Below are 24,266 nucleotides of genomic sequence, written 5' to 3' on the forward strand. Positions count from 1 at the left end.
ATTTTTTTATTTTCTCACAATGCATATGTATGATTTTGTAAAGTGACTCCAGCAGATTTAAACTGGAAACCACAATTTTCCATTAGACCAATGTAAATAAGTACTTTGAATTTCACTTTTTTCAGTGCAGAAAAGGAGCAGGCCTGTGTGCTGATGAATTGTCTGTTTTCTTATTTTCTTCAGTCAGATGGAGGTCATACTTAATCATTTTGGAAAATCTGTTACTACATGTCCAGACTTGTCACGGCTGCTCTGCATTTAAAATAGGAAGTTCTTCTCTTATCCTCCTGCTGTGACTCATTACTGGCTCACAGTAGTATTAAACTTTAATGTCATCATGTAGGACCTACACAGCATGGTTCTGTATAAAAGGGATGGTCTGAGCTCTGACAATGTGGTGTCTGACTGAATCATGAATTAAATACATAATGAATAAGAAGATTGTTCTCTGAGAAAGTATCATTCAACGCCAAGCCTGCTGGACCTGATCACATGTTCATAAGCCGATTTATTACAATGATGTAATAGTACAGTAATGAATAGTAACGGCTATGGCAATCTGATCCCAATGACCTCAATTGGATTCAGGTCTGGGCTCTGGTTGGGCCACTCAAGGACATTCACAGAGTTGTCCTGAAGCCACTTTTGATATCTTGGCTGTGTGATCAGGCCATTCTCCTGTTCAAAGATGAACCGTCACCCAAGTCTGAGGTCAAAAGCGCTCTGGAGCAGGTTTTCATCCAGGATGTCTCTGTACATTGCGGCATTCATTTTTCCCTCAATCCTGACTAGTCTCCCACTTCCTGTTGCTGAAAAACATCCCACTGTATGATGCCGCCACCACCATGCTTCACTGTAGGGATGGTGCCTGGTTTCCTCCAAACATGATGCCTGGCATTCACGCCAAAGAGTTCAATCTTTATCTCATCAGACCAGAGAATTCTGTTTTTCATGGTCTGAGAGTCCTTCAAGTGCCTTTTGGCAAACTTCAGGTGGGCTGCCATGTGCCTTTTACTAAAGAGTGGCTTCCATGTGGCCACTCTACCATACAGCAGGCCTGATTGGTGGATTGCTACAGAGATGATTTTCCTTCAGGTTTCCAGAAACCTCTGAATGGAACGACACCGGGACCAGCGAACTTGGAACCACTACGATCTTGGAACCACTACACAAAACTTATGAAAAATGGTGAAAAATCTCCTGTTTTTTGTTTTGTTTTGAACATCATTTTTTTAACAATGAACGGCAAGTACTCTTCAACCTGTCTTAAAGTCCACTGCAACTGTGCTTTGTACTAGTTCCAGAATGTAGTGGCTCCGAGATCGTATCGGTACCACTATTATCGAGGTTGTTTGTTTCTGAGGTCTCCAGTTACCATCCTTCTGGAAGGTTCTCCTCTCTCCACAGAGGAATGCTGGAACTCTGACACAGCTGACCATTAGGTTCTCTGTCACCTCCCTGACTAAGGCTCTTTTCCCCCGATCTGCCCATTTAGATGGGCATCCAGCTGTAGGACGATTACTGGTGGATCTGAACTTCTTCCATTTATGGATGATGGAGGCTGCTGTGCTCACTGGGACCTTCAAAGCAGCAGAAATGTTGTGCCTCGAGACAGTCCTGTCTCAGAGGTCTACAGACAAATCCTTTGACTTCATGCTTGGTTTGTGCTCTGACATGCACTGTCAACTGTGGGACCTTATATGTAGACAGGTGTGTGTCTTTCCAAATCATGCTGAATCAACTGAATTTACCCCAGGTGGAGCCCAAGCCTGGCGTGCCCAACCAGTTGATCACGATCGACCAGACGATCGCTGGTTGAGATCCAGTCGATCGCATGTCACTGGTGCTGTAAGGGACAGTGCTGCTATAATGTACTGATGCAGAAGGTGGCAGCAATGCACCAATAAGGATGCCGGCTGCTGTTAAACAGTGAGGATATGGAGGAGAAAAAATGAAAACTTATTTTCATTCAGCGTAGGAGGAGAACTTTTTTTTAAATTTATTCGAATGACAAGTCCATCTGTCTTATCTACAGCGCAAATGTGGCTTTACCGAAGAAAGGGAATTTGGAGCTGCATTTCAAGATGATTCACAAGCGCTACGATGCAAACTTCCAGGCTAAATTACCTCTGTGTGCTCAAAAAGTCCAGGAATTGAAAAGTCGGCTAGCAGCACAACAGTCCATAAATATTTGACAGACACTTTACTGGCTTTGCTTCCATTGAGACTGTTGTCAGCTTTCTCTGTTTTCCATTTGGGGAAAATATGTGGCTTGTATGACGTCTAACGTGGCATCACTGTTCAACCTGGATATCTGTGCTACTGAGAATGAAATCCTCAGACTGAAAAATGATATTGAGCTCAAAACCAGAGCAGCACCTGACATGAATGTCCAATTCTGGAATGTATTGCAGAAAGAGAAGTACCCCAACCTCAGACAAACTGCACAGAATTTGACTGCACTTTTTCGATCAACATATTTGTGAGTCTGCCTTTTCACATATGACAATAATCTTGTCAAAATACAGATTCACCATGACTGATGATCACCTTGCGGCCTGCTTACAGCTGGCGGTCACCACCTACTGTTCGAACAATGAGAGAGCTGCCTCCTCTCAGTGCCAGAAGCCCCACTAAGGAAGGGAACAACTTTTTGAACTTTAATTAGGCGTTGCATAATTGGAGTTGTTTGCTGCTGTGTTGTTACAGTACAGTTCTAGCCCTACTTGTGCTTGTTCTTTGCACCATGCACATTTACTTCAATAATGCAACTTTAACTTTATCTTTGTGCCAGAAATTTGCGTTATTATATTGGTCCACAATAAATTACAGCTATGCTATGGCTTTCGATATGGCTTGGTAGAGCTTGATACACTTTCAACTTTAAAAGTAGATCTCAGTTCAAAAAAGATTGGGCACCCCTGAATTAAGCTGTAGAACAGGGGTCACCAACCCTGTTCCTGGAGGGTACCTGCCCTGCGTGTTTTCTAACTCTCCCGAGTCCACTCCCAGGCAATTAACTCTATCAGGTGTGCACAGCTAATCAAGAGGGCACATTTCCATAGAAACAGACACCATAGAAATATGGTGTGACAGAATTTATATGAGGAAAAGATAAGCCCAAAAAGACTGCCTCAAAAATCAACCAGTCAGAAAAGCTTACTGCAGTTCTAAAGGTGGCACTTCGCAGAAGATTGACAGGTGTGTGTGTTAGTCCATAGTTAGAATAAAGACAAAATCTGATTTCATGAGCATTATTTTTTAAAAATACAAACATTTACTTTATTTTATTTTTTTAAAAAGAAGATTTGGTCTTCCAAAAGTCCTTTTCCAAAAAATATGTCTTGAAAAAGAAAGCCATGATGTTCCACTTATAGCTTGAACAATACAATAAATAGCACAGCTGCAAGCATCAAATACGTTGTAAACCTCTCTAGTAAGGTAGAAAATTGGAAGTGACACTTGTTTTATTCTTGGCTGAAGCCACTACACAGCTTTAATTTTTTTTAAACTTTATTGAACAATAAAGAAGAAGGTGAACGTTGACTTTAACCCCACACATTCTAAATAAAACCAAAACTGATCATAAACCCACTCTTTTCTGATTCATTATAAAAAAGTGTTTGGAGCAGTTCTCCCTTCTTGCGTTCCTCCAACATGCACGCAAACAGACTTCTCTCCCTTTTTCCTTTTCTCTGCTTGCAGCAATTTCAAAGTGAAACCATGACTGCCCCGTTATGATTTAGTGGAAAACGCACATTCTAAACCAAAGAAAAATTGATCATAAACCCACATATTTGTTTGCAGAGGTGTTGCATTCACCGCACACGTACACATTTTTTCTTAATTCCTCTGCTGTGGCTGGGAGGAAAAAACATATTCTCCTTTATCTTTGGTGGAAAAACACATGACGTAAACCAATCAAAACGACCGATTCCACGTGGATTGTTGGTGGACCCCACGTGGGAATGTTCTTGAAGAAAAAAAAGCCATCAGAGACAAAAGATGCCTCCACGTGGCCAGCAGCAGGGATGGAAGTATCGGGCATTCCAAAGCCAATAAATACTCGTCAGAGATGTCTTGTTTTGGACAGGAACTGTTTATCTGAGTGGCACAAATATAATTTGTGTGGCATGTTATTGCATGTAAATTGCTGTACAAGAAAACCCTGAAGCATTCCTGCATTTTAATGCAAATAGATGTATATAACTTTGTTTTTGCTACATTTTTACACATTTTTGAAATTTACAATTTAGAATTGCATTCTACTGTGACAGACTGGCGTCCTGTCCTGGGTGTACCCCGCCTCGTGCTCTATGACTGCTGGGATAGGCTCCAGCCCCCCCGTGACCCTTGATTGGACTAAGCGGTTGGAGAGTGTGTGTGTGTGTGTGTGTGTGTGTGTGTGTGTGTGTGTGTGTGTGTGTGTGTGTGTGTGTGTGTGTGTGTATTTGCATTCTAAGTTATAAAATAGTTCATTAAAGATGTTTGTGGTTTTCACAGTAAAAAAAACCCCAACCTTTTTCATATTCAAATTTCATGTTTTTACATGAATTTAGGTTCCCTGTGTTAATACAGAATGTCAGAATGGAAGAAAAACTGTAAGTCACATAGGTGAGGTTATACTGGAAAAAAAATGACACCAGACAAGGCAAAGTAAACTGTTTTTTTTTTTTAGTTGAATTATGAAGGTAAAACCAAAAGTAGTCAAAATCCAGATTGGTTCCACCAGTGAACAGTCAATAATACTTATTCAGTTTGTAAAATATCACCAGCCATATGTGTTGAAAGTAATTACAGTATGAACTACAAGAATGCTAATATGAATACTATGCAGTTCTGAGGTTCAGAAACAGTTTGAGTTCACTTAGAGCTTGACTACAAGTGTCTCATTGACAACAGTGTATTTTCTGTTTAGCAATATGTCTAAAACATTTCTTTTATACAACACATTTGTTAAAGGTGAGTAGAGCACTCAGAGGTCTGACTGCAGGCAACATTTTCAAATATGATGAAGATTGTTTATAAAAAAAAAGACGCAAGAAGCATCCATAATAGGATCTGCATGACTGACAGACTTCACTCTGATCATGTAATCATTTTTGTGTACTTTATAAAAATGTCATAAAAAATGCACCATCTCACTTTGTAAAATAAAAAAAATTGCATATACTGATCTCAATCACCAATAAAACTGAACAAGCTATTTGTCTGACATTTGTGAAGTACCAGATGCAGAAAAGCTGATGCGCTGGAAAGACAAAGTGACTCACTCTCATCAGGGTTGGGTGAGGCGAGGATGGCACTGTGCTTCCTCTTAACCTCCTCGACTTTCTCTGCCAGAGACTCGATATAACCTCGGATCTCCTCCACCTGTCGAGTGAGAGAGCAAGGAGGAAAGGAAGCTTTACATCTGTGCAGTATACTGAGGTAGGAAGTGCTGATTATTAGCCTGAGTGACAGAAACTGAAATGCTGATGTCATTATCATATCAGGAGCAGAATTAAATCAAAGTAAAACAGCTTAATGCAGAAAAACAAAGACAAAACTAGAAACGAACTCTGAATTGTGCCTACGGCAATGCAGGTAAAATTTCTGAATCCACCAGGCAGAGTTATTAATGAAGCTACAGGAAAATCGTTCAATAGTTTCTCCAGTTGTCATTCTGACAGAAACACACAAAAATCCAAATATGTGCGACAACTGACCATCTGAAAGTGAATGGGAGCACTGTTCTTAACTATAAGTCTGACTGAAAATCACCACTCAACGACAAAGGCCTTAAGTTTGGAAGCTACATTGTGTGTTTGTGGATTTAGAGAAAGCTTTTGCCAGAACAGTTGTGGTTTTATATGAGGAAGTCCGCAGTGGCAGAGAAGTATGTGAGGCTGGTGCAGGATATGGACAGGAACAGTGTGACAGTGATGAGGTGGGCAGTAGGAATGACAGATACATTCAAGGTGGAGGTGGAATTATATAAAGGATTGGCTCTGAGTTCTTTCTTGTTTGAAATGGTGGCAGACAGGTTGACAGACAAGATCAGACAGACGTCTCCATGGACTATGATGTGTGAAGATGACACTGTGATTGATCTGTATTGAGAGTAGAGAACAGGTTAGAATAGCCTGGTCAGGTGGAGATACACTCTGGAGAGGAAAGAAATGAAAGTCTGGAGGAGGAGACTGAGTACATGTGTGTGTGAATTAGAGGGAGCCCAGTGGAACAGCCAGCTAGCTATACTGTATGGCTTAGAGGTGGTGGTGCTAGAAGACAAGAGGCGAAGCTGGAGTTGGCAGAGCTGAAGATGCTGCAACTTTCAGCTGTAACTACAGTCAGGTAGCATCTGGTTTAACAGCCCTCACATCCACTAAGGCACCTTTTTCTTGGACTCCTGCTGCTGATCAAGCATTTGTCCACCTTAAGCAGTTATTCACAGCAGCTCCTATTCTGATTCAACCTGACACAACCTGATTATTGTGGAGGTTGATGCATCCGACAGTGGCATATGAGCCATTCTTTCCCAGTTAGGTGCTGACAACAGGCGAAATCCCTGTGCGTTCTTTTCTCAATGTCTATCTCCCGCTGAGGCCAATTATGTCGTGGGCTGTCAAGGAGGTACTGGAGGAGGGGTGGCACTGGTTGGAGGGCACCTCTGTCCCATTCATAATCTTGACTAACCATAAGAACCTAGCCTACCTGAGAACAGCTAAAGCTTAAATCTCCAACAAGCCAGGTTGGCTCTGTTCTTCACAAAGTTTAACTTCACCATCACCTACCAGCCTGGTTCCAAAAATACAAAGCTGGACATCTTATCCAGACAATTCACTGAGGATAATGAACAGATTTACCCTGATATCATTATCCCTCCTTATGTCATTTTGGGTAATCTCACCGTTGAGAATCAAATCAGGGAGGAACAGAGAACTAGTTCTGACCCAGGTGGGGATCCACCAGGCCTGTTATTTGTCCTCTCATCTGTGGTTTCCTCAGTTCTTCAGTTATATGTCACGTCATTTTCTTGTCACCCAGGTATTCATCGAACCATTGCCATAGCCGGCCAGCATTTCTGACAGCCTTCACTGGCTGCAGACTGCAAGGCATACAGTATGTCCTGGCCTGCTCCATTTGACCCAGGAACATGAACTCTCATCAGCCTTCCAGCGGCTTCCTCTGTCCTTCCCCATGCCTCATCATCCCTGGTGTTATATGTGTTTAGACTTCATGACTGGACTCCCTGTGTCTAATGGCCATAACACTATTATAACAGTGGCTGACTGTTTTTTGAAGGCAGCACACTTTGTCCACCTGAAGAAGCTGCCAATGGCCCTGGAAACTGCTAACCTCCTGGTCACCCACTTGTTCCATTTGCATGGCATCACATTGGACATGGTGTCTTACCGGGGGCCCCAATTTACATTCCAGGTGTAGAGGGCCTTTTGTAATGCCTTGGGCCATGGTCAGCTTATCATTAGGGTTCCATCCCCAAAGTAAGGGACAGGTAAAACGGCTCAACCAGAAGCTTGAGTCCACTTTGTGGTGCGTCACAGCCAATCATCCAACCTCCTGGAGTGACATCTGTCCTGGGCAGAATACACTTGAAATTCCCATGTGAGTGTGGCAACCAGCATCACCCCCTCTGAGTTTTCGCTAGGCTACTAGCCACCACTGTTCCCAGCCCAAGAGGACAAGTTGGCTGCCCCCTCAATCCAGGCACATCTTCGTTGATGCTGCAGAGTGTTGAGTACAGCCCATTCTGCCTTGCTGACTTCCAGGGACTGTGGGTGATGCTATGCAGACCAGTATTGCACCCTGCCCCCTGAATATCATCCTGGGCAGCAGGTCTGGCTTTCATCAAAGGATATGTCACTGAAGGTGGAGGCACACAAACTAGCTCCCTAGTTCTTGGGCCCATTTGTGGTGGATTGTGAACCATGTTGTTGCGTAGCTTTGTCTGCCTAGGACACTCTGCAGCCACTCTGTTTTCCATGTGTCTCATCTGCATCCTGTCTCGTCTAGCTCTTTGTGTCCTCCAGCCGATCCCCCACCCCTCCGCCTTGCTGGTGAATGGCCATCCAGCCTTTACTGTCCACTGCCTCCTGAATGTCCATCGTTGGGGTCGGGGATATAGTATCTGGTGGAATGGAAGGCTTATGGGCCTGAGGAGCACACCTCAGTGTCCCGGTCCCTCATTTTGGACCCTACCCTCGTCCGGGACTTCCATCGGGGCTCATCCAGACAAGCACAGGGGTCAACTGGGGGTTCTACTTGGGAGGGGGGCACTGTTGTGGTCTGGGCTGCAGTCAGGTCTATCATGATTCTATGCAGTTTTCCCCTGTTTTCTGTCTGGAGTGCCTGATGTCAGGCAGCTACTAAGTGACTCACCTGTGCCTCACTTGCAAGGTCTCTACTAAAGACTGAGTTGGACAGATGTTCATCACCAGAATTTTCCATCACAATAAGTGGTAACGTTTTAGCAGGGGTGGTGGCCAAGTGGTTAATGCGCTTGGTTTCAGTTCAGAAGGCTCCGGGTTCAAATCCCACCCCTGCCACATTTCTCCATGTAATGTGGAGTGGCATCAGGAAGGGTATCCGGCGTAAAACCTGTGCCAATTCAACATGCAGATCCACCTTGGATTTGCTGTGGCGACCCTCAGTGCAAACAAGGGAGCAGCCGAAAGGACTTTTGTTAAGTGGTAACGTTTTGGTCTCTTTGTGCTTTGTGAATTTTCCTGTGAAACTTTTGTGTCATTTTGAATTCTGTGTTTTTTTTCTGTTAAGATAAAGGACTGTACATCCTGGTTTAGCTATTTTCTTTTAATTTATTTTTTAATCAGAATCAGAATCAAATTTACTGCCAAGTAAGTTCGCACGTAAAAGGAATTTGATCTGGTGTAATTGGTGCATAAACAATAAGAAAAGAAAAACACTTCTGTAAGAAGTAAAAGAGGTAAATAGCCCAAACTATATTGAGTGTTAAATAAATATAATATAATGAAATGGGACTGTGTGCAGTACAGTGGCTTAGTGGTTAGCACTGTTGCCTCACAGCTAGCGTTGGGTATCGAGAACTGGTTCTTTTCAGGAATCGTTAAGAAATGGTTCGATCCACTGACATCGAGAGCCTTTTTGCTTAACTATTCCCTAATCTGTCCTTCAGCACGACCATTGTTTTTGAGGGTGTTTATCAGGAAATGTATCATTTCTCTATGTTAACCCTGTGGGGTCCGAGGACATTTTTTGGACTCACCTGACATAAATGTTTTATCATTGTTAACAGCTCCCCCTGCATCCCACAATCAAGTTTTATGTCTTTTTTTTCAGGACAACCTGTGCTTTCATAATACACTCAACAAAAATATAAACGCAACACTTTTGGTTTTGCTCCCATTTTGTATGAGATGAACTCAAATATCTAAAACTTTTTCCACATACACAATGGGCCTCATGTATCAACGTTGCGTATGGCGATATTTGAGCTTACGAGGTATCTTATAAAACTAACCGGCAGTTTTATAAAAAAAAAAAACTATATGCATTTGAATGACATGCGATTACACCAATCATGCTTGAACCCTCGTGCGCATGCGTGAGTTTTTTCACGCGTGTCACTGGTCCAGCCCTCTCGGCTGAATTCCTTTGTTTGAGACGCTGCGCGAGACGGCGCGCGTTGCTTTATCAAACTTTTTTCAGAACCTGTGAGGGATATCCGAGTGGACACTATTCCGAGAAATTCAGCTGGTTTGCGGTGAAAAGTTTAACGGCTGATGAGAGATTATGGGGTGTTTCTGTCGCTTTAAGGACTTCCCACGGAGCGGGACGTCACGCAGCGCTCCCAGGCGACGCCGTCTGGCTGTTTCGAGCTGAAATCATCCTAATTTAAGGCTCTGTTGACCCAGGACATCATGAGAGAACAGAGAAGATTCAGAAGAGGCCAGCATGAGGAGTTTATGCGGACATTGCACTGTTAAAGGTCATTTTGTAATGAAAGAACGTGCACGCAAATTCGCCGAGTCGTTTCCGTGATGACGCCGCAAATCTGTGTGCGCCGCGACAGGAAAAACACCTCCGTGTTGAAAACCATTTGTAAAATTCAGGCGGCTTTTGATGGCTTTCAACAAGTGAGTAACTGAGAAATTGTTTAACAGCTTGGGCATGTTCCAACTTGCCCATTAAGTTTTCCAACGGAGGTGTTTTTCCTGTCACGACCCCCCGCGGTCGGGTGCGGCCCGACATGCGACTCTGCCCGCGCGTTCTTTCATTACAAAATGACCTTTAACAGTGGAATGTCCGCATAAACTCCTCATGCCGACTTCTTCTGAAAGTTCTCTGTTCTCTGACGACTTACTGGGTGAACAGAGCCTGAAATGTGGAAGTTTTCAACTTGAAACAGCGAGATGACGCCGCCTCAGAGCGCAGATCGCCGTCAGGCACCGTGGGCCGTCCTTAAAGCGACACTACCAGACCAAAATCTCTCATCAGCCGTTAAAATTTCCAACGAAAACCAGCTGAATTTATCGAATGGTGTCCACTCAGTTGTGCCTTACAGTTTTGAAAAAATTTTTATCAAACAAAGCAGCAGTCTGAGCCATTCCTAAACAATGAAAAAAATCAACGAGAGGGTGGGCCACTCCTCACTCAAAGACTGCCCACAGGCGAATGACGTAACAGACAGGCGTGAAAAAACTCTTGCATGCCCACTAGGGTTCAAGCATGTCTGATGTAATCACATGTGATTCAAATCCATATAGTTTTTGAAAAAATAATAAGGTCGGATACGTTTCTAATAGACCTCGTATATGGGGTGTACGCCAAAACGGCTGCGCTACTTGGCATTTATCAATGTGGTCGTTGGCATACACTGCGCTGAAAATATACACCAGGTCGAGAGGTGGCGTAAATTATACACCAAAATGAACCAGCGCTGGAATCCACATAGAAATGAGGATGATCAACATGATAAACAGTGCCATTATACAAATCAATGCATATGTTACATAAATAACACTTTCCTGATTATACTACATAATAATCAATACAAATCCCGCTGTTGCGGGATTGTTATGGAGCACGATCCGTGGCTATAGCGCTGACAGGAAGTGGTGTGATCGTTTTAGACTATGAAATTGATAATTACAACTGATGTCATTCCCTTAATTCGCCCGTGCTGCAATCAGGTTTTGTTGTCTCCATTCGTTTGTCACAATACAATAAATAAAGGGGTACATTTTAAAAATACAGAAATCTGACAAATTAGGCGTGTCTTATTAATTGAGCGAGCAAATATCCACGTCAAGAATTATTGACATGTGAAAAGAGAATACAGTGGTCCCTCGCTATAATGCGGCCTCGCAGTCCCGCGGAGTATTTAGTCCAATTTTGCATGCTATTAATTTTTTTTACAGTGTTCTGTGTTCTGCGTGTCTGTTTATAAGAATCCTCTCGCCCAGACGAAGAAAGAGCGCCAACAACTAGGCCTACTCATAACTGTGTTTCTCACACAGAAACAGCACCTGCTGCTGTGAGGTGCGAGTGGAAAAGGCGCGGCGCCAGGACGCAGGCCCGATCTGTGGAATACTGGTCAGTCACTATTAACAATTTCTTATGTGTCCAACCTCGTTCATTGATCATTATAATTAAATTCGTTAGTTCTAAATGCCATCATAATTATTTATAGGAAAATGTTCTATTTTTATTTCTCAAACAAATGTTTGGGCCTGAAAACAGTTTGGTTTTATTTTCCTACTAAGGTTTGAACTTTGAGAGTGTGAAAAGTGAGAAAATGTTCATGCCTGATTGTGAAAGTGTATAATGTGGGTTTACAAGGGTTTTGCAGCTTTGAAACGTCTATAATAACTGTAAAAAATAACGCTGACTACGTCGCAGTTTCGCGTATTACGGGCTATTTTTTAGAATGTAACTCCCGCGATAAACGAGGGACCACTGTAACACTTTATTGATTATATACTACAAAACAATTGATACGACGGCCACTTTCGGCGCTCTATTGGCTCTATTGGCGCTCTATCGTGATTGGTGGAGTTCTTTTTCTTTGCCGTCTTCCTGGCTTTCATGTCGTAAAATGAGGGTGTGTCTGAAGCGGAGTCTGAATATTTATGGGCGTGTTTATTATAATTACGGTCATTTCCACCCGCCACATTTATCAAGATCACGTCAAGCGTACGCCAGAAATGGGCAGGTGCGCACTGCTTGATACATGTCACGGCAACTTTGGTGTATTTCAAGTTTACGCCGTAAATTTACGCCACAAGTGCAGAACATTGATACATGAGGCCCAATATCACCATTTCCCTCAAATATTGTTCACAAACCAGTCTAAATCTGTGATAGTGAGCACTTCTCCTTTGCTGAGATAATCCATCCCACCTCATAGGTGTGCCATACCAAGATGCTGATTAGACACCATGATTAGTGCACAGGTGTGCCTTAGACTGCCCACAATAAAAGGCCACTCTGAAAGGTGCAGTTTTGTTTTATTGGGGGGGGGGGAGATACCACTCAGTATCTGATGTGACCACCATTTGCCTCATGCAGTGCAACACATCTCCCTCGCATAGAGTTGATCAGGTTGTCAATTGTGGCCTGTGGAATGTTGGTCCACTCCTCTTCAATGGCTGTGAGAAGTTACTGGATATTGGCAGGAACTGGTACACGCTGTCGTATACGCCGGTCCAGAGCATCCCAAACATGCTCAATGGGTGACATGTCCGGTGAGTATGCCGGCCATGCAAGAACTGGGACATTTTCAGCTTCCAAGAATTGTGTACAGATCCTTGCAACATGGGGCCGTGCATTATCCTGCTGCAACATGAGGTGATGTTCTTGGATGTATGGCACAACACTGGGCCTCAGGATCTCAACACGGTATCTCCGTGCATTCAAAATGCCATCAATAAAATGCACCTGTGTTCTTCGTCCATAACAGACGCCTGCCCATACCATAACCCCACCGCCACCATGGGCCACTCGATCCACAACATTGACATCAGAAAACCACTCACCCACACGACGCCACACACACTGTCTGCCATCTGCCCTGAACAGTGTGAACCGGGATTCATCCGTGAAGAGAACACCTCTCCAACGTGCCAAACGCCAGCGAATGTGAGCATTTGCCCACTCAAATCAGTTACGACGACGAACTGGAGTCAGGTAGAGACCCCGATGAGGACGACGAGCATGTAGATGAGCTTCCCTGAGACGGTTTCTGACAGTTTGTGCAGAAACTCTTTGGTTATGCAAACCGATTGTTTCAGCAGCTGTCCGAGTGGCTGGTCTCAGGCGATCTTGGAGGTGAACATGCTGGATGTGGAGGTCCTGGGCTGGTGTGGTTCCACGTGGTCTGCGGTTGTGAGGCTGGTTGGATGTACTGCCAAATTCTCTGAAACGCCTTTCGAGACGGCTTATGGTAGAGAAATGAACATTCAATACAGGAGCAACAGCTCTGGTTGACATTCCTGCTGTCAGCATGCCAATTGTACGCTCCCTCAAATCTTGCGACATCTGTGGCATTGTGCTGTGTGATAAAACTGCACCTTTCAGAGTGGCCTTTTATTGTGGGCAGTCTAAGGCACACCTGTGCACTAATCATGGTGTCTAATCAGCATCTTGATATGGCACACCTGTGAGGTGGGATGGATTATCTCAGCAAAGGAGAAGTGCTCACTATCACAGATTTAGACTGGTTTGTGAACAATATTTGAGGGAAATGGTGATATTGTGTATGTGGAAAAAGTTTTAGATCTTTGAGTTCATCTCATACAAAATGGGAGCAAAACCAAAAGTGTTGCGTTTATATTTTTGTTGATTGTATATATGCTTTTGTTGTGTTTTATAAATGTAATAAAGGTTTACAATCAGAAATAACAAAGGAAAAAGTAAAGCGGAAATAATTTTCCACACACATTTATTCAAAACACACAGCAAACTATAATAAGCAACTGGTTTGACACTTTATAAAGGTAATTTCAGATCTTGTGTGAAAGACTGTACAACAAAAAGGTTCAAACAATAAACACAAACGCACATTTTGAACAATATATACAAAATGGTCTATGTGGTTTTTTTGTTTTTTTGCAATTTCTGTCTGCTATTACACAAAGGCTGTATCACAAACTTCTACTTTTACTATGTTTTGGAGTGTTCTGTGCTGCTCCTAAAGCAGCTTTCATTCATACTTTGGCTCCTTACAGTCTGAGGAGCAGCCCACCCCCTCACTCCACTGATATGGTAAACAGTGCGTTACCCCGAGAAAGCAACAGAGTTATCCAGTAACATTCACATGCAAACTAGTGGAGCAATCCTGATAGTTACACACTCTTTGTTTGTGCACGTGAGATTGTCATCAGAGGCTCTCCATCTGCTTTCACTGAGCGCTGTGTGTAATGGTGAAGGGCGCATTGGAGCCCAATAGTATGGACTCATTGGAGCACCCAGGGAGCTATTCAAACGGGCCAACTAGTAACATATCACTCCTGAAAATGATCTTTGGCTTTTCACGTGAGGTAAATCTGCCCTACTATTGGATTTTGGAAAACCATGTGATGGTGAACCAATTCCATTGGACACTCACATTACACATGTCATCACACAGCTTCTATGAGGAGTACAAAAATGGCTGATGGCTGGCTCGAAAGTCTGCGGAGTTAACTTTTCAGCAAAAAAAGTATGTTTCTATCTCATATCATTAAAAAGTTATTTATAATTTAGTAAAGCTTGGTCTTAGCCATCGTATACGATGGCGTTGACCCCAGAGGGTTAACTGCAGACCCGGCAGCGGGTCTGTAATCAACTGCTTCTGCAGTGGCTGTGCTTGAAGTAGGGAGGAGTGTTATTTCAAAAATTTCTGAAATCTATACATTTTTGCATAGAATATGGAAATATACATGGAATAAACCATAACAGTATAATTTTTGGGTCATTTGGTTCCAAAAACCCATATGGAGAGAGCGTTTGAAAATTTCAAGTAACGCGTGTGTCCTATATGTGCTGTTGACGTAGAAAACCACTCTGTTGCTTATAATTAGTTCATTGTGGCCATGTCATTCTTTACATGTGATACTTTACATCTGATACTCAACTGATGTTCCTGAAATAAAAACTACATAGATTTTGTTTGTTACAATTGATCTTAACATATGTACTGAAATTAAGTGTTTTTGTCAATTACTCTTAAAAAACACCAGATAGGTGTATTGTTACTATAGAAGTTGAATATAAACTTGGGGTCAAGCAACATTTGGAGCCAAATTTCAAGTCTCTAGGTGCAGCGGTTCTCAAGATATGACATTTTCGTCGATATTTTTGGCGATTTTTGAACCCGATATCTTCACTGGCTCCGTCCATATGGGTTTTTGGAACCAAATGACCCAAAGTTTATCCTGCTATGGTTTATTTGTGTATATTTCCATATTCCATGTAGACATTTATAGATTTCCAAATTTTTTTAAATAACACCCCTCTCTAATTGAAGCTTGAAGCAACGAAGCAGTGCTCCAACCCGCTGCTTTGTTGGTTCTCTGCTTCACTGCTTTTCCGAACTGGCAAGTCCGTTTCTTAACCCATCTCAAAGCCACTAAAATATGTCAATTGTGAGTCATTTTTGTGTGGATTAAAGTCATTAACTGGGACGCTTGTCGTGCTGTGGGCAAGAAAAGAGACTCATCCTCCAGTCCGTTTGTACCGCTCCAAACGCTGCGCCACTCTCTGTGCCGAGTCACGTTTGAAAGATAGAGTCCAGTCAGAATTAATAACTTCAAAGTGAATCACCATTTTGAATCAAATGACACTTCTTTCCAAATGTTGTAATACAGACAACAAACAAAACTTTTTTTTCTCCCAAAATGAGACGTCATCTGTGTTTTATGAATTATATCCTGATGTGCAGTGCAGCCGGCTGAGCTCAGCTCAGAGGTATGGCATTACATTTGTGCCATTAATCTCTGAAAGTAAATGCTTTTGACAAAAACTACAGATTTTGTTTATTTCTATTCATGTCCAGAGACTGGCGTCCTGTCCAGGGTGTACCCTGCCTCACGCTTTATGACTGCTGGTATAGACTCCAGCCCCCCGCGACCCTTAACTGGACTAAGTGGTTGAAGATGAGTGAGTGAGTGAAATGGGACTGTGCAAAAAAAAAGGCAGGGTAAGTGGGTCTCTGGCATTATTTATTAGTCTAGCTGTGGAAGGAAAGAAGATGTTTTGTGTCTTGAGGTTTTAGTCCTGATGGAGTTCAGTCTCTTCCCAGAGGGGAGACTGGCAAAAAGTTTGTGGCCTGGGTGGAAGGTATCGGCCAAAATTTTCCTTGCTCGCCTCAGGGCCCTGGAGATATACTGGTCCTGTAGGGATGGCAGACTGCAGTTGATCGCCTTCTCTGCTGCATGGATGATATGCTGCAGTCTGCTTCCGTCCTTATCAGTGCCAGCAGTGTACCAGGCAGTGATGGAAGACCAGAGTGTGGACTCAATGATGGCAGTGTAGAAGTTCACCATCATTGTTTTTGGCAGGTTGAACTTCCTCAGCTGCCGCAGAATGTACATCCTCTGTTGTGCTCTCTTGATGAGAGAGCTGATGTTTGGCTCCCACTTGAGGTCCTGGGTGATGGTGATGCCCAGGTAAAGGAAGGACTCCACAATGGCGACTGGGGAGTCACACATGGTGATGGGGTGGCCAGAACTGGGTTCTTTCTTAAGTCAACAGCCATCTCCACTGTCTTGAGGGCGTTGAGCTACAAATTGTTCTGTCTGGAAACGACACCAGGTGGTTGATCACCCGTCTGTAGGCAGACTCTTCTCCATCAGAGATGAGCTCAATGAGGGTCGTAAATAAATGCTAAATGGACTGCATTTATATAGCGCTTTTCCATCTGCATCAGATGCTCAAAGCGCTTTACAATTATGCCTCACATTCACCCCGATGTCAGGGTGCTGCCATACAAGGCGCTCACTACACACCAGAAGCAATAGGGGATTAAAGGCCTTGCCCAAGGACCCTTAGTGATTTTCCAGTCAGGCAGGGATTTGAACCCATGATCTTCTGGACTCAAGTCCAACACCTTAACCACTAGACCATCACCTCCCCTAAGTCCATATCGTCGTATCGTCCGCAAACCTCGGGAGCTTCACAGACTGGTGACTGGAGGTGCAGCCGTTGGTGTACAGGGAACAGACTAGAGGAGAAAGAAAGCAGGCTTGTGGGGATCCGGTGCTGATGGACCGTGTGTCGGAGACGTGCCCTCCCAGTACCCCTTTTTTTTGGCTATTTCGAACCCCAAGATGGATTAAGTAGATGTTTTTGTAGACCGAGTTTTTCCCCTTGTCTGCAGTGGATTATCACCATCACTCCTTTGTGGATTTTGTTATATTTTTCATCTCATTTTCTAACATGGCCCTCTGACTATGACAGATGTGAAACCTTGGATTCTCAAAAAACATTCAAGGAGCTGCAATAAACACTTTGTTAACAGCGTGTTAACAGTATGTTTATAGGATTAATTTTATTTCTCTTTTATTTTTCTAATTTAAAATCGCATTTTATTTTTCAAACAAGGCAGGTAATTGCTCCAGTTTCAGATTCAGTGACAAAAATTACATGACATATGTCTAATTTAACATGAAATTAAAGCAAGTTATACACAATCAACATACAGTGCATCCGGAAAGTTTAGTTTAGTTTTTTGTTTTTACATTTTCAGCATCTCCTGAAGAAAAAAATCTCAAAAGAAGGGCATATTTAAATGATCCTAGATTCAACCTTTCATTTGAACTGTCAATGATAATGTTGAAATAACAGAATATGACATGGAAGTAGGACCTGGAATGATTTATCTTTTAATTGTAAATCAAATTATGCATTAGCTCAGAATGCATAATTCTGAGAGACTAATCTCCGAGCGGAGTGTCGGAGTGTCAACACAAACCATTTGGAGGATGGGGGTTTCAGCAGAAACCATTCAAACCTGCACGTCTTAAACTGGCAGGTCCGCTAGGTGACAGCAAATATGCTTTTAAGTTCACCAAGCCGGACTGAATGCTTTGTGATGAAACTCCCACACTCCACCCGGGGATTCTCTGCCGTGTTCATGCCGGCTGTCCTCAGACGTGGTTAGATCCCACGATATAACATAGGGGATCAAACGAGACTGTGTTGCCCTATTGTGTCCCTGTACAGTGGAGGAAAAAATGACAGCCTTGAAAAAAATTAGATGCCAGCGATTTAAAGAAAAGATTGTCAAGTGTTCAAAAGAGATTCAGACACAGGTTTTGCCACAAACTTCAGGTGCAGCAAAGTACCGCTACATGTCTTCCATCAAATATGTGAATGGAAAGGAGAAAACCACCGCCACTGAATATGGGTGGAAGGAAAAGAATGGCAAGTTCATTCCAGTACGAACAGACCTGCCTCCAGCTCCTGATCACCTACTGGAAATTATTCACTGTAATTGTAAACCTGATGCAGTACTTTGAAATGCACTTGTCACAAGCACGGCCTTGATTTGCTTGTGGAGACTGCAAAGGTTCTAGCTGCTTTAATGCAATGGATACAGAAGTTGTAACTGAAGTTGATGAATGAACAATCACAGAGTTTCAAAAAGTGTTTCTGTGACCTTCAAATCACCTCTCTCCGGGTTTTGTCTTATCTGGTATGAGGTGTACTTTTTGTTTAAGCCATATTTGCATAATTACAACCGCTTTAGGAAAGTTGATGAATGCTCAAAAAAACACCTGTTTGGAACATTCCACAGGTGAACAGGTTAACTGGGTATAAAAGTTCGTGACTGGGTATAAAAGCAGAATCCCCAAAAGGCTCAGCCATTCACAAGCAAAGATGGGGCGAGGATCACCACTTTGTGAACAACTGCGTGAAAAAATAGTCCAACAGTTTAAGAACAATGTTTCTCAATGTTAAATTGCAAGGCATTTAGGGATTCCATCATCTACAGCCCATAATATAATCAGAAAATTCAGAGAATCTGGAGAACTTTGTACATATAAGCTACAATGCCAAAAACCAACATTGAATGTCTGTGACCTTCGATCCCTCAGGCGGCACTGCATTAAAAACCGACATCATTGTGTAAAGGATCTTATTGCGTGTGTTCAGGAACATTTCAAAAAACCATTGTCAGTTAACACAGTCTGTCGCTACATCTACAAGTGCAAGTTAAAACTCTACCATGCAAAGCGAAAGCCATACATCAACAACAGCCAGAAACGCCACCGCCTTCTCTGGGCCCGAGCTCAATTGAAATGGACAGACGCAAAGTGGAAAAGTGTGCTGTGGTCTGATGAGTCCACATTTCAAATTGTTTTTGGAAATCATGGACGTCGTGTCCTCTGGACAAAAGAGATAAAATACCATCCAGGTTTGTTACCAGCGCAAAGTTCAAATGCCAGCATCTGTGATGGTATCGGGGTGTGTTAGTGCCATTGGCATGGGCAACTTGCACATTTGTGATGGCACCATCAATGCTGAAAGGTACATCCAGGTTTTGGAGCAACACATGCTGCCGTCCAAGCAACGTCTTTTTCAGGGACGTCCCTGCTTATTTCAGCAAGACAAGGCCAAGCCACATTCTGCACGTGTTACAACAGCGTGGCTTCATAGTAAAAGAGTGCGGGTACTAGACTGGCCTGCCTACAGTCCAGACCTGTAGCCCATTGAAAATGTGTGGTGAATTATGAAGCGTAAAATACGACAACAAAGAGCCCGGACTGCTGAACAACTGGTCGTACATCAAGCAAGAATGGGAAAGAATTCCACCTACAAAGCTTCAACAATTAGTGTCCTCAGTTCCCAAACGCTTATTGAGTGTTGTCAGAAGGAAAGGTGATGTAACACAGTGGTAAACATACCACTGTCCCAGCTTTTTTGAAACGTGTTGCAGGCATCCATTTCAAAATGAGCAAATATTTGCACAAAAACAATAAAATTTATCAGTTTGAACATTAAATATCTTGTCTTTGTGGTTTATTAAATTGAATATAGGTTGAAGAGGATTTGCAAATCATTGTATTCTGTTTTTATTTACATTTTACACAACGTCCCAACTTCAATGGAACTGGAGTTGTACAAGATTTCCAGTTGTTTGTCTGGTTCCTATAGATTAGCATATTTTGGGCCCCACATACAACTTCTTTTTTTTTTTTTTTTTGCAATTAGTGGTGGGCCAAGTCTCAATATGACTGGACTAACACCAGAGTGGGCAATGTAAATAAACCAATATCCCTGTGCTGTGAAAATCCAACTAAATTGCTTCTTAATCCAGTGCCTTAAACGTCTATTACACGTTCTGCGCCCAGACAGGTGACCTCACTGCACCCAAAAGACAGACAAAAATACTGTTCTTTTTTTAATTGCAAAAATCTAAAACTCTGAAGAAACTTGCATCAGAATTGCATCATTTTAACTCTGTGCTACAACAATGTGTCATCAATATCCAGTCATTCTCACCATTCACCTTCTTCCTCCCTTCTCCTCCTCCTCCTCCTCCTCATCAGCTGTGCTACTTTTGGCTCCGCTCACATGTGGATGAAGAGCAGGTGACATCTGTCAGTGACTTCATTAATCTGTATTTTCATCCCCTTCTGTCACTGACCCACGATCAGTTTTCTCCTCCCTTACAGCTGCTCCATTACCGACCTGTCTGTACTTCTCACCAATATGTCAATCTTTTCATCACAAACTGTGCTTCCCTCTCTGTTATTCATACATTCCTGAGCACTATGGCATTCTCCTCTCTCCCTTTGGTCTGGGTCATTATCCTGCCGTTATCACTTTAATTAGCTGCTCATCAAGTCAATTATGTGGAGTGTTGGTTTTTTTTAATGACATAATTGACTCTGGAAAGTTCGAGGCACTAGAGCGGATACACTAATGAAAACAGTGTGTGCCAAACAGGTGATAGAGACAGGTGTGGAATGAATACAAATTTGAAAACTGGAACAAACTCACCAATTTCACAGCCAGCTTACTTTAGACAAGTCAGGGGATGGATACAGGAACATTTTCAAGTCAATGAATATGGTTTTGACTTTATTTACATCCATGATCCATAAATACAAACAGTATAATACTGTAAGGTAAATCTGTCTGCAGTATGACCACAAACAGAGTGATTGCAAAAGAAGGAAAACAGTGAGGAAAGCCACCAAGACTTCAACTTTAATGGAGTTTTGGCTTCTGTGGCTGTAATTGTAGAAACTGTGCACAGTGCAACTTTGTTTTTCCTTAACTATTTTTTATTTTTCAGAACACAACACCAGCAAGAACAACAGCAAAAACAAACAAACCAGTGCCCTAATAGTCTCTGTACAATCAACTAGTCAAAATCCGTGGACGTGTGAGGCTGGTAGTCACTCAGTCAGTCAGCCAGTTAGAGGGGATTCGCAGGTTGATGTCACACAGTCCTGAGGGAAAGTGGTGAGTGAAGAGAAGAGCCCCGCTACTGAGGGAATATTGGGGGTGTGAGGCCGGTAATGGCCCCCATCGCACTGGGGTCGGGTTGTTTGAGATGAGAGATAAACTTCATCTAATTAGTGATATGCTTAAATTCAACGGGTCGGCTCGTCTGATCTGAGATCATAGTCGATAGGTGTTGGTTCGGTACCACCGCCGGTGACCACTGCTTGTTGACCTCTTAACTCACAACGCAGGCAGGCGGCACACGGAGGTCTACAGTACAGGGGTGCTCAAGTTCGATCGATTGTCTCCCTGCTCCAACACACCTGAATCCAATGAAAGACTCGCTAGCAGGCTTTTAATGAGTCTTTCATTGGATTCAGGTGTGTTGGAGCAGGGAGACAACTAAGAGTATCAGGAAGGTAGCTCTCGAGGACCAAACTTGAGCACCCCTGCTACAGTACGCTGTAGGCTAACAGTCAAGTGAAATATTTGAATAGCAAAAACGACCACAAATGAACAACAGTGCTATTTTAAAATTCTGAATGACAGGGGAAGCCAACTTCACGCAGATTGAGGTCACGCATGTAAAAAAATGGGCCTAAGCTGCACTGAAAAAACAGCATGTTTGAACCAACTTAAAAAAAGTATTACAATTTGTAAAAACCTGAATGAATTCAGTTGCTTGAACTTAAGTTTGTAAGTCAGAGTTGATTTAACTTTCAAACTTAAGTTCAAACAACTTAATTCATTCTGGGGTTTTTTTTTACAAATTATAACACTTTTTTAAGTGGGTTCAAACATGCTCTTTTTTCAGTGTGTGAACAGGTGAAACCGTAAGAGCACAAATGTTTCATTTAACAGCACCAATGAGCACAATCGTAGCAAAAATGATAGAGACCAGTTTGGAGCAAATTGGATGTGGAGGGGGGCTGATTGACACGACGTGTGTGAAAAATAAGCTGTAAAAGCAAAAAAATGATAAAAGCACAAACGTTTCTTATAACAGCATAAATGATAGAAACCAGTTTGGAGAGATTTGGACGTGCGGGAGCGGGGGCGGGGAGGCTGAGTGATGTCATGGGTGAATTACTCAAAAGCTTTAACAACACAAACAAAAAAATTTACGGCACAAACAAACAACAGTGCTACTTTAATATTTTGAATGGGGGGGGGGGGGCAACATCACGCAGGTGAATATGATACCACATGCAGGTTTAGTGGATCAAACCCATCAGGTTGGATGAGGAATGTCGGTGCACAGCCATTTTCAGATCTCTCCAGAGATGTTCAGTCAGATTCAGGTCTGGGCTCTGGTTGGGCCACTCAAGGACATTCACAGAGTTGTCCTGAAACCACTCAGTTGATATCTTGGCTGTGTGCTTTGGGTCATTGTCCTATTAAAAGATGAACAGTTGCCACAGTCTGAGGTCAAGAGCGCTCTGGAGCAGGTTTTCATCCAGGATGTGTCTGTACATTGCTGCATTCATCTTTCCCTCAATCCTGACTAGTGTCCCAGTTCCTGCTGCTGAAAAGCATCCCCACAGCATGATGCTGCCACCATCATGCCTCACTGTAGGGATGGTGCCTGGTTTCCTCCAAACATGAAGCCTGGCATTCACACCAAAGAGTTCAATCTTTGTCTCATCAGACCAGAAAATGTTGTTTCTCATGGTCTGAGAGTCCTTCAGGTGCCCTTTGTCAAACTCCAAGTGGGCTATATGTGCCTCTTACTTAGGAGTGGCTTCTGTCTGGCCACTACCACCATTGGTGGATTGCTGCAGAGATGGTTGTCCTTCTGGAAGATTCTCCTCTCTTCACAGAGGAATGCTGGCGCTCTGACAGAGCGACCATCATGTTCTTGGCCCTTCTCCCCCTATCGCTCAGTTTAGATGAGCAGCCAGCTCTAGGAAGAGTCTTGGTGAATCTGAACTTCTCCATTTATGGATGACGGAGTCCACTGTGCTCAATGGGACGTTCAGAGCAGCAGAAGTGTTTCTGTACCCTTCCCCAGATTTGTGCCTCGAGACAACCATATCTCAGAGGTCTACAGACAATTCCTCTGACTTCATGCTTGGTTTGTGCTCTGACATGTAGGACCTTATATGTAGACAGGTGTATGCTTTTCCAGATCATGTCCAATCAACTGAATTTACCCCAGGTGGACTCCTATTAAGCTGTAGAAACATCTCAGTGGAACCAGGATGCACCTGAGCTAAATTTTGAGTTTCATGGTAACATTGTGAATACTTATATACATACGATTTCTTTCTTTTTATTTTTATGAATTCATGAAAACTTCATAAAGCTTTTTCACAATGTCATTGTGGGATACTGTGTGTAGAATTTTGCAGAACAAAAATTAATTTCATCCATTTTGGAATAAGGCAGTGACACAAAAATATGGAAAAAGTGAAGAGCTGTGAATACTTTCTGGATGCAGCGTATGTAAGCAAGCGTGCGCTCATACAGCAGACGGTAGAAAAACAGACGGAGGTTGACTGACGGAGTGAGAGTCACTTTGGCAAAGCACAAAGTTTGAGGTCTTTTACATTATTGGGATACGTATAAATTAGTTTCAGTTCATTATGACGATAGGACAAATCAGACAACAGTGGATGGCCACATTGTAAACAATTAGTGGGAAACCCTGGGATCTGCTAGCTGTCATGAAATAAAATGATTTGTGCAGAACGCACACAATAAATATCAGAAGGCTAACAAACCATACATGCCAACAATTGCTATGGAAATAAAAAGACAATCCAGATGGTGATGATGAGAACGAGAGCACTGTCGTTAATGAAACCATGAAACCAGGTAAAAATTTTTCCGAAGCAACTTCTTGC

At 42.8% G+C, this 24,266-nt stretch overlaps 1 protein-coding gene across 2 annotated transcripts in view; it reads right to left on the minus strand.

Annotated features, from left to right (window-relative positions):
• Positions 1-24,266, minus strand: part of stx1a (syntaxin 1A (brain)) — a 436,006-nt gene that overhangs the window by 237,656 nt on the left and 174,084 nt on the right. For both annotated transcript variants that reach the window (XM_034168312.1, XM_034168313.1), the window contains one exon: positions 5,274-5,373. In XM_034168312.1, coding sequence (XP_034024203.1) covers positions 5,274-5,373 — 100 coding nt within the window. The remainder of the gene's footprint in view (positions 1-5,273; positions 5,374-24,266) is intronic.

Source organism: Thalassophryne amazonica, chromosome 4 (assembly GCF_902500255.1).
Source record: "Thalassophryne amazonica chromosome 4, fThaAma1.1, whole genome shotgun sequence".
Taxonomy (NCBI): domain Eukaryota; kingdom Metazoa; phylum Chordata; class Actinopteri; order Batrachoidiformes; family Batrachoididae; genus Thalassophryne; species Thalassophryne amazonica.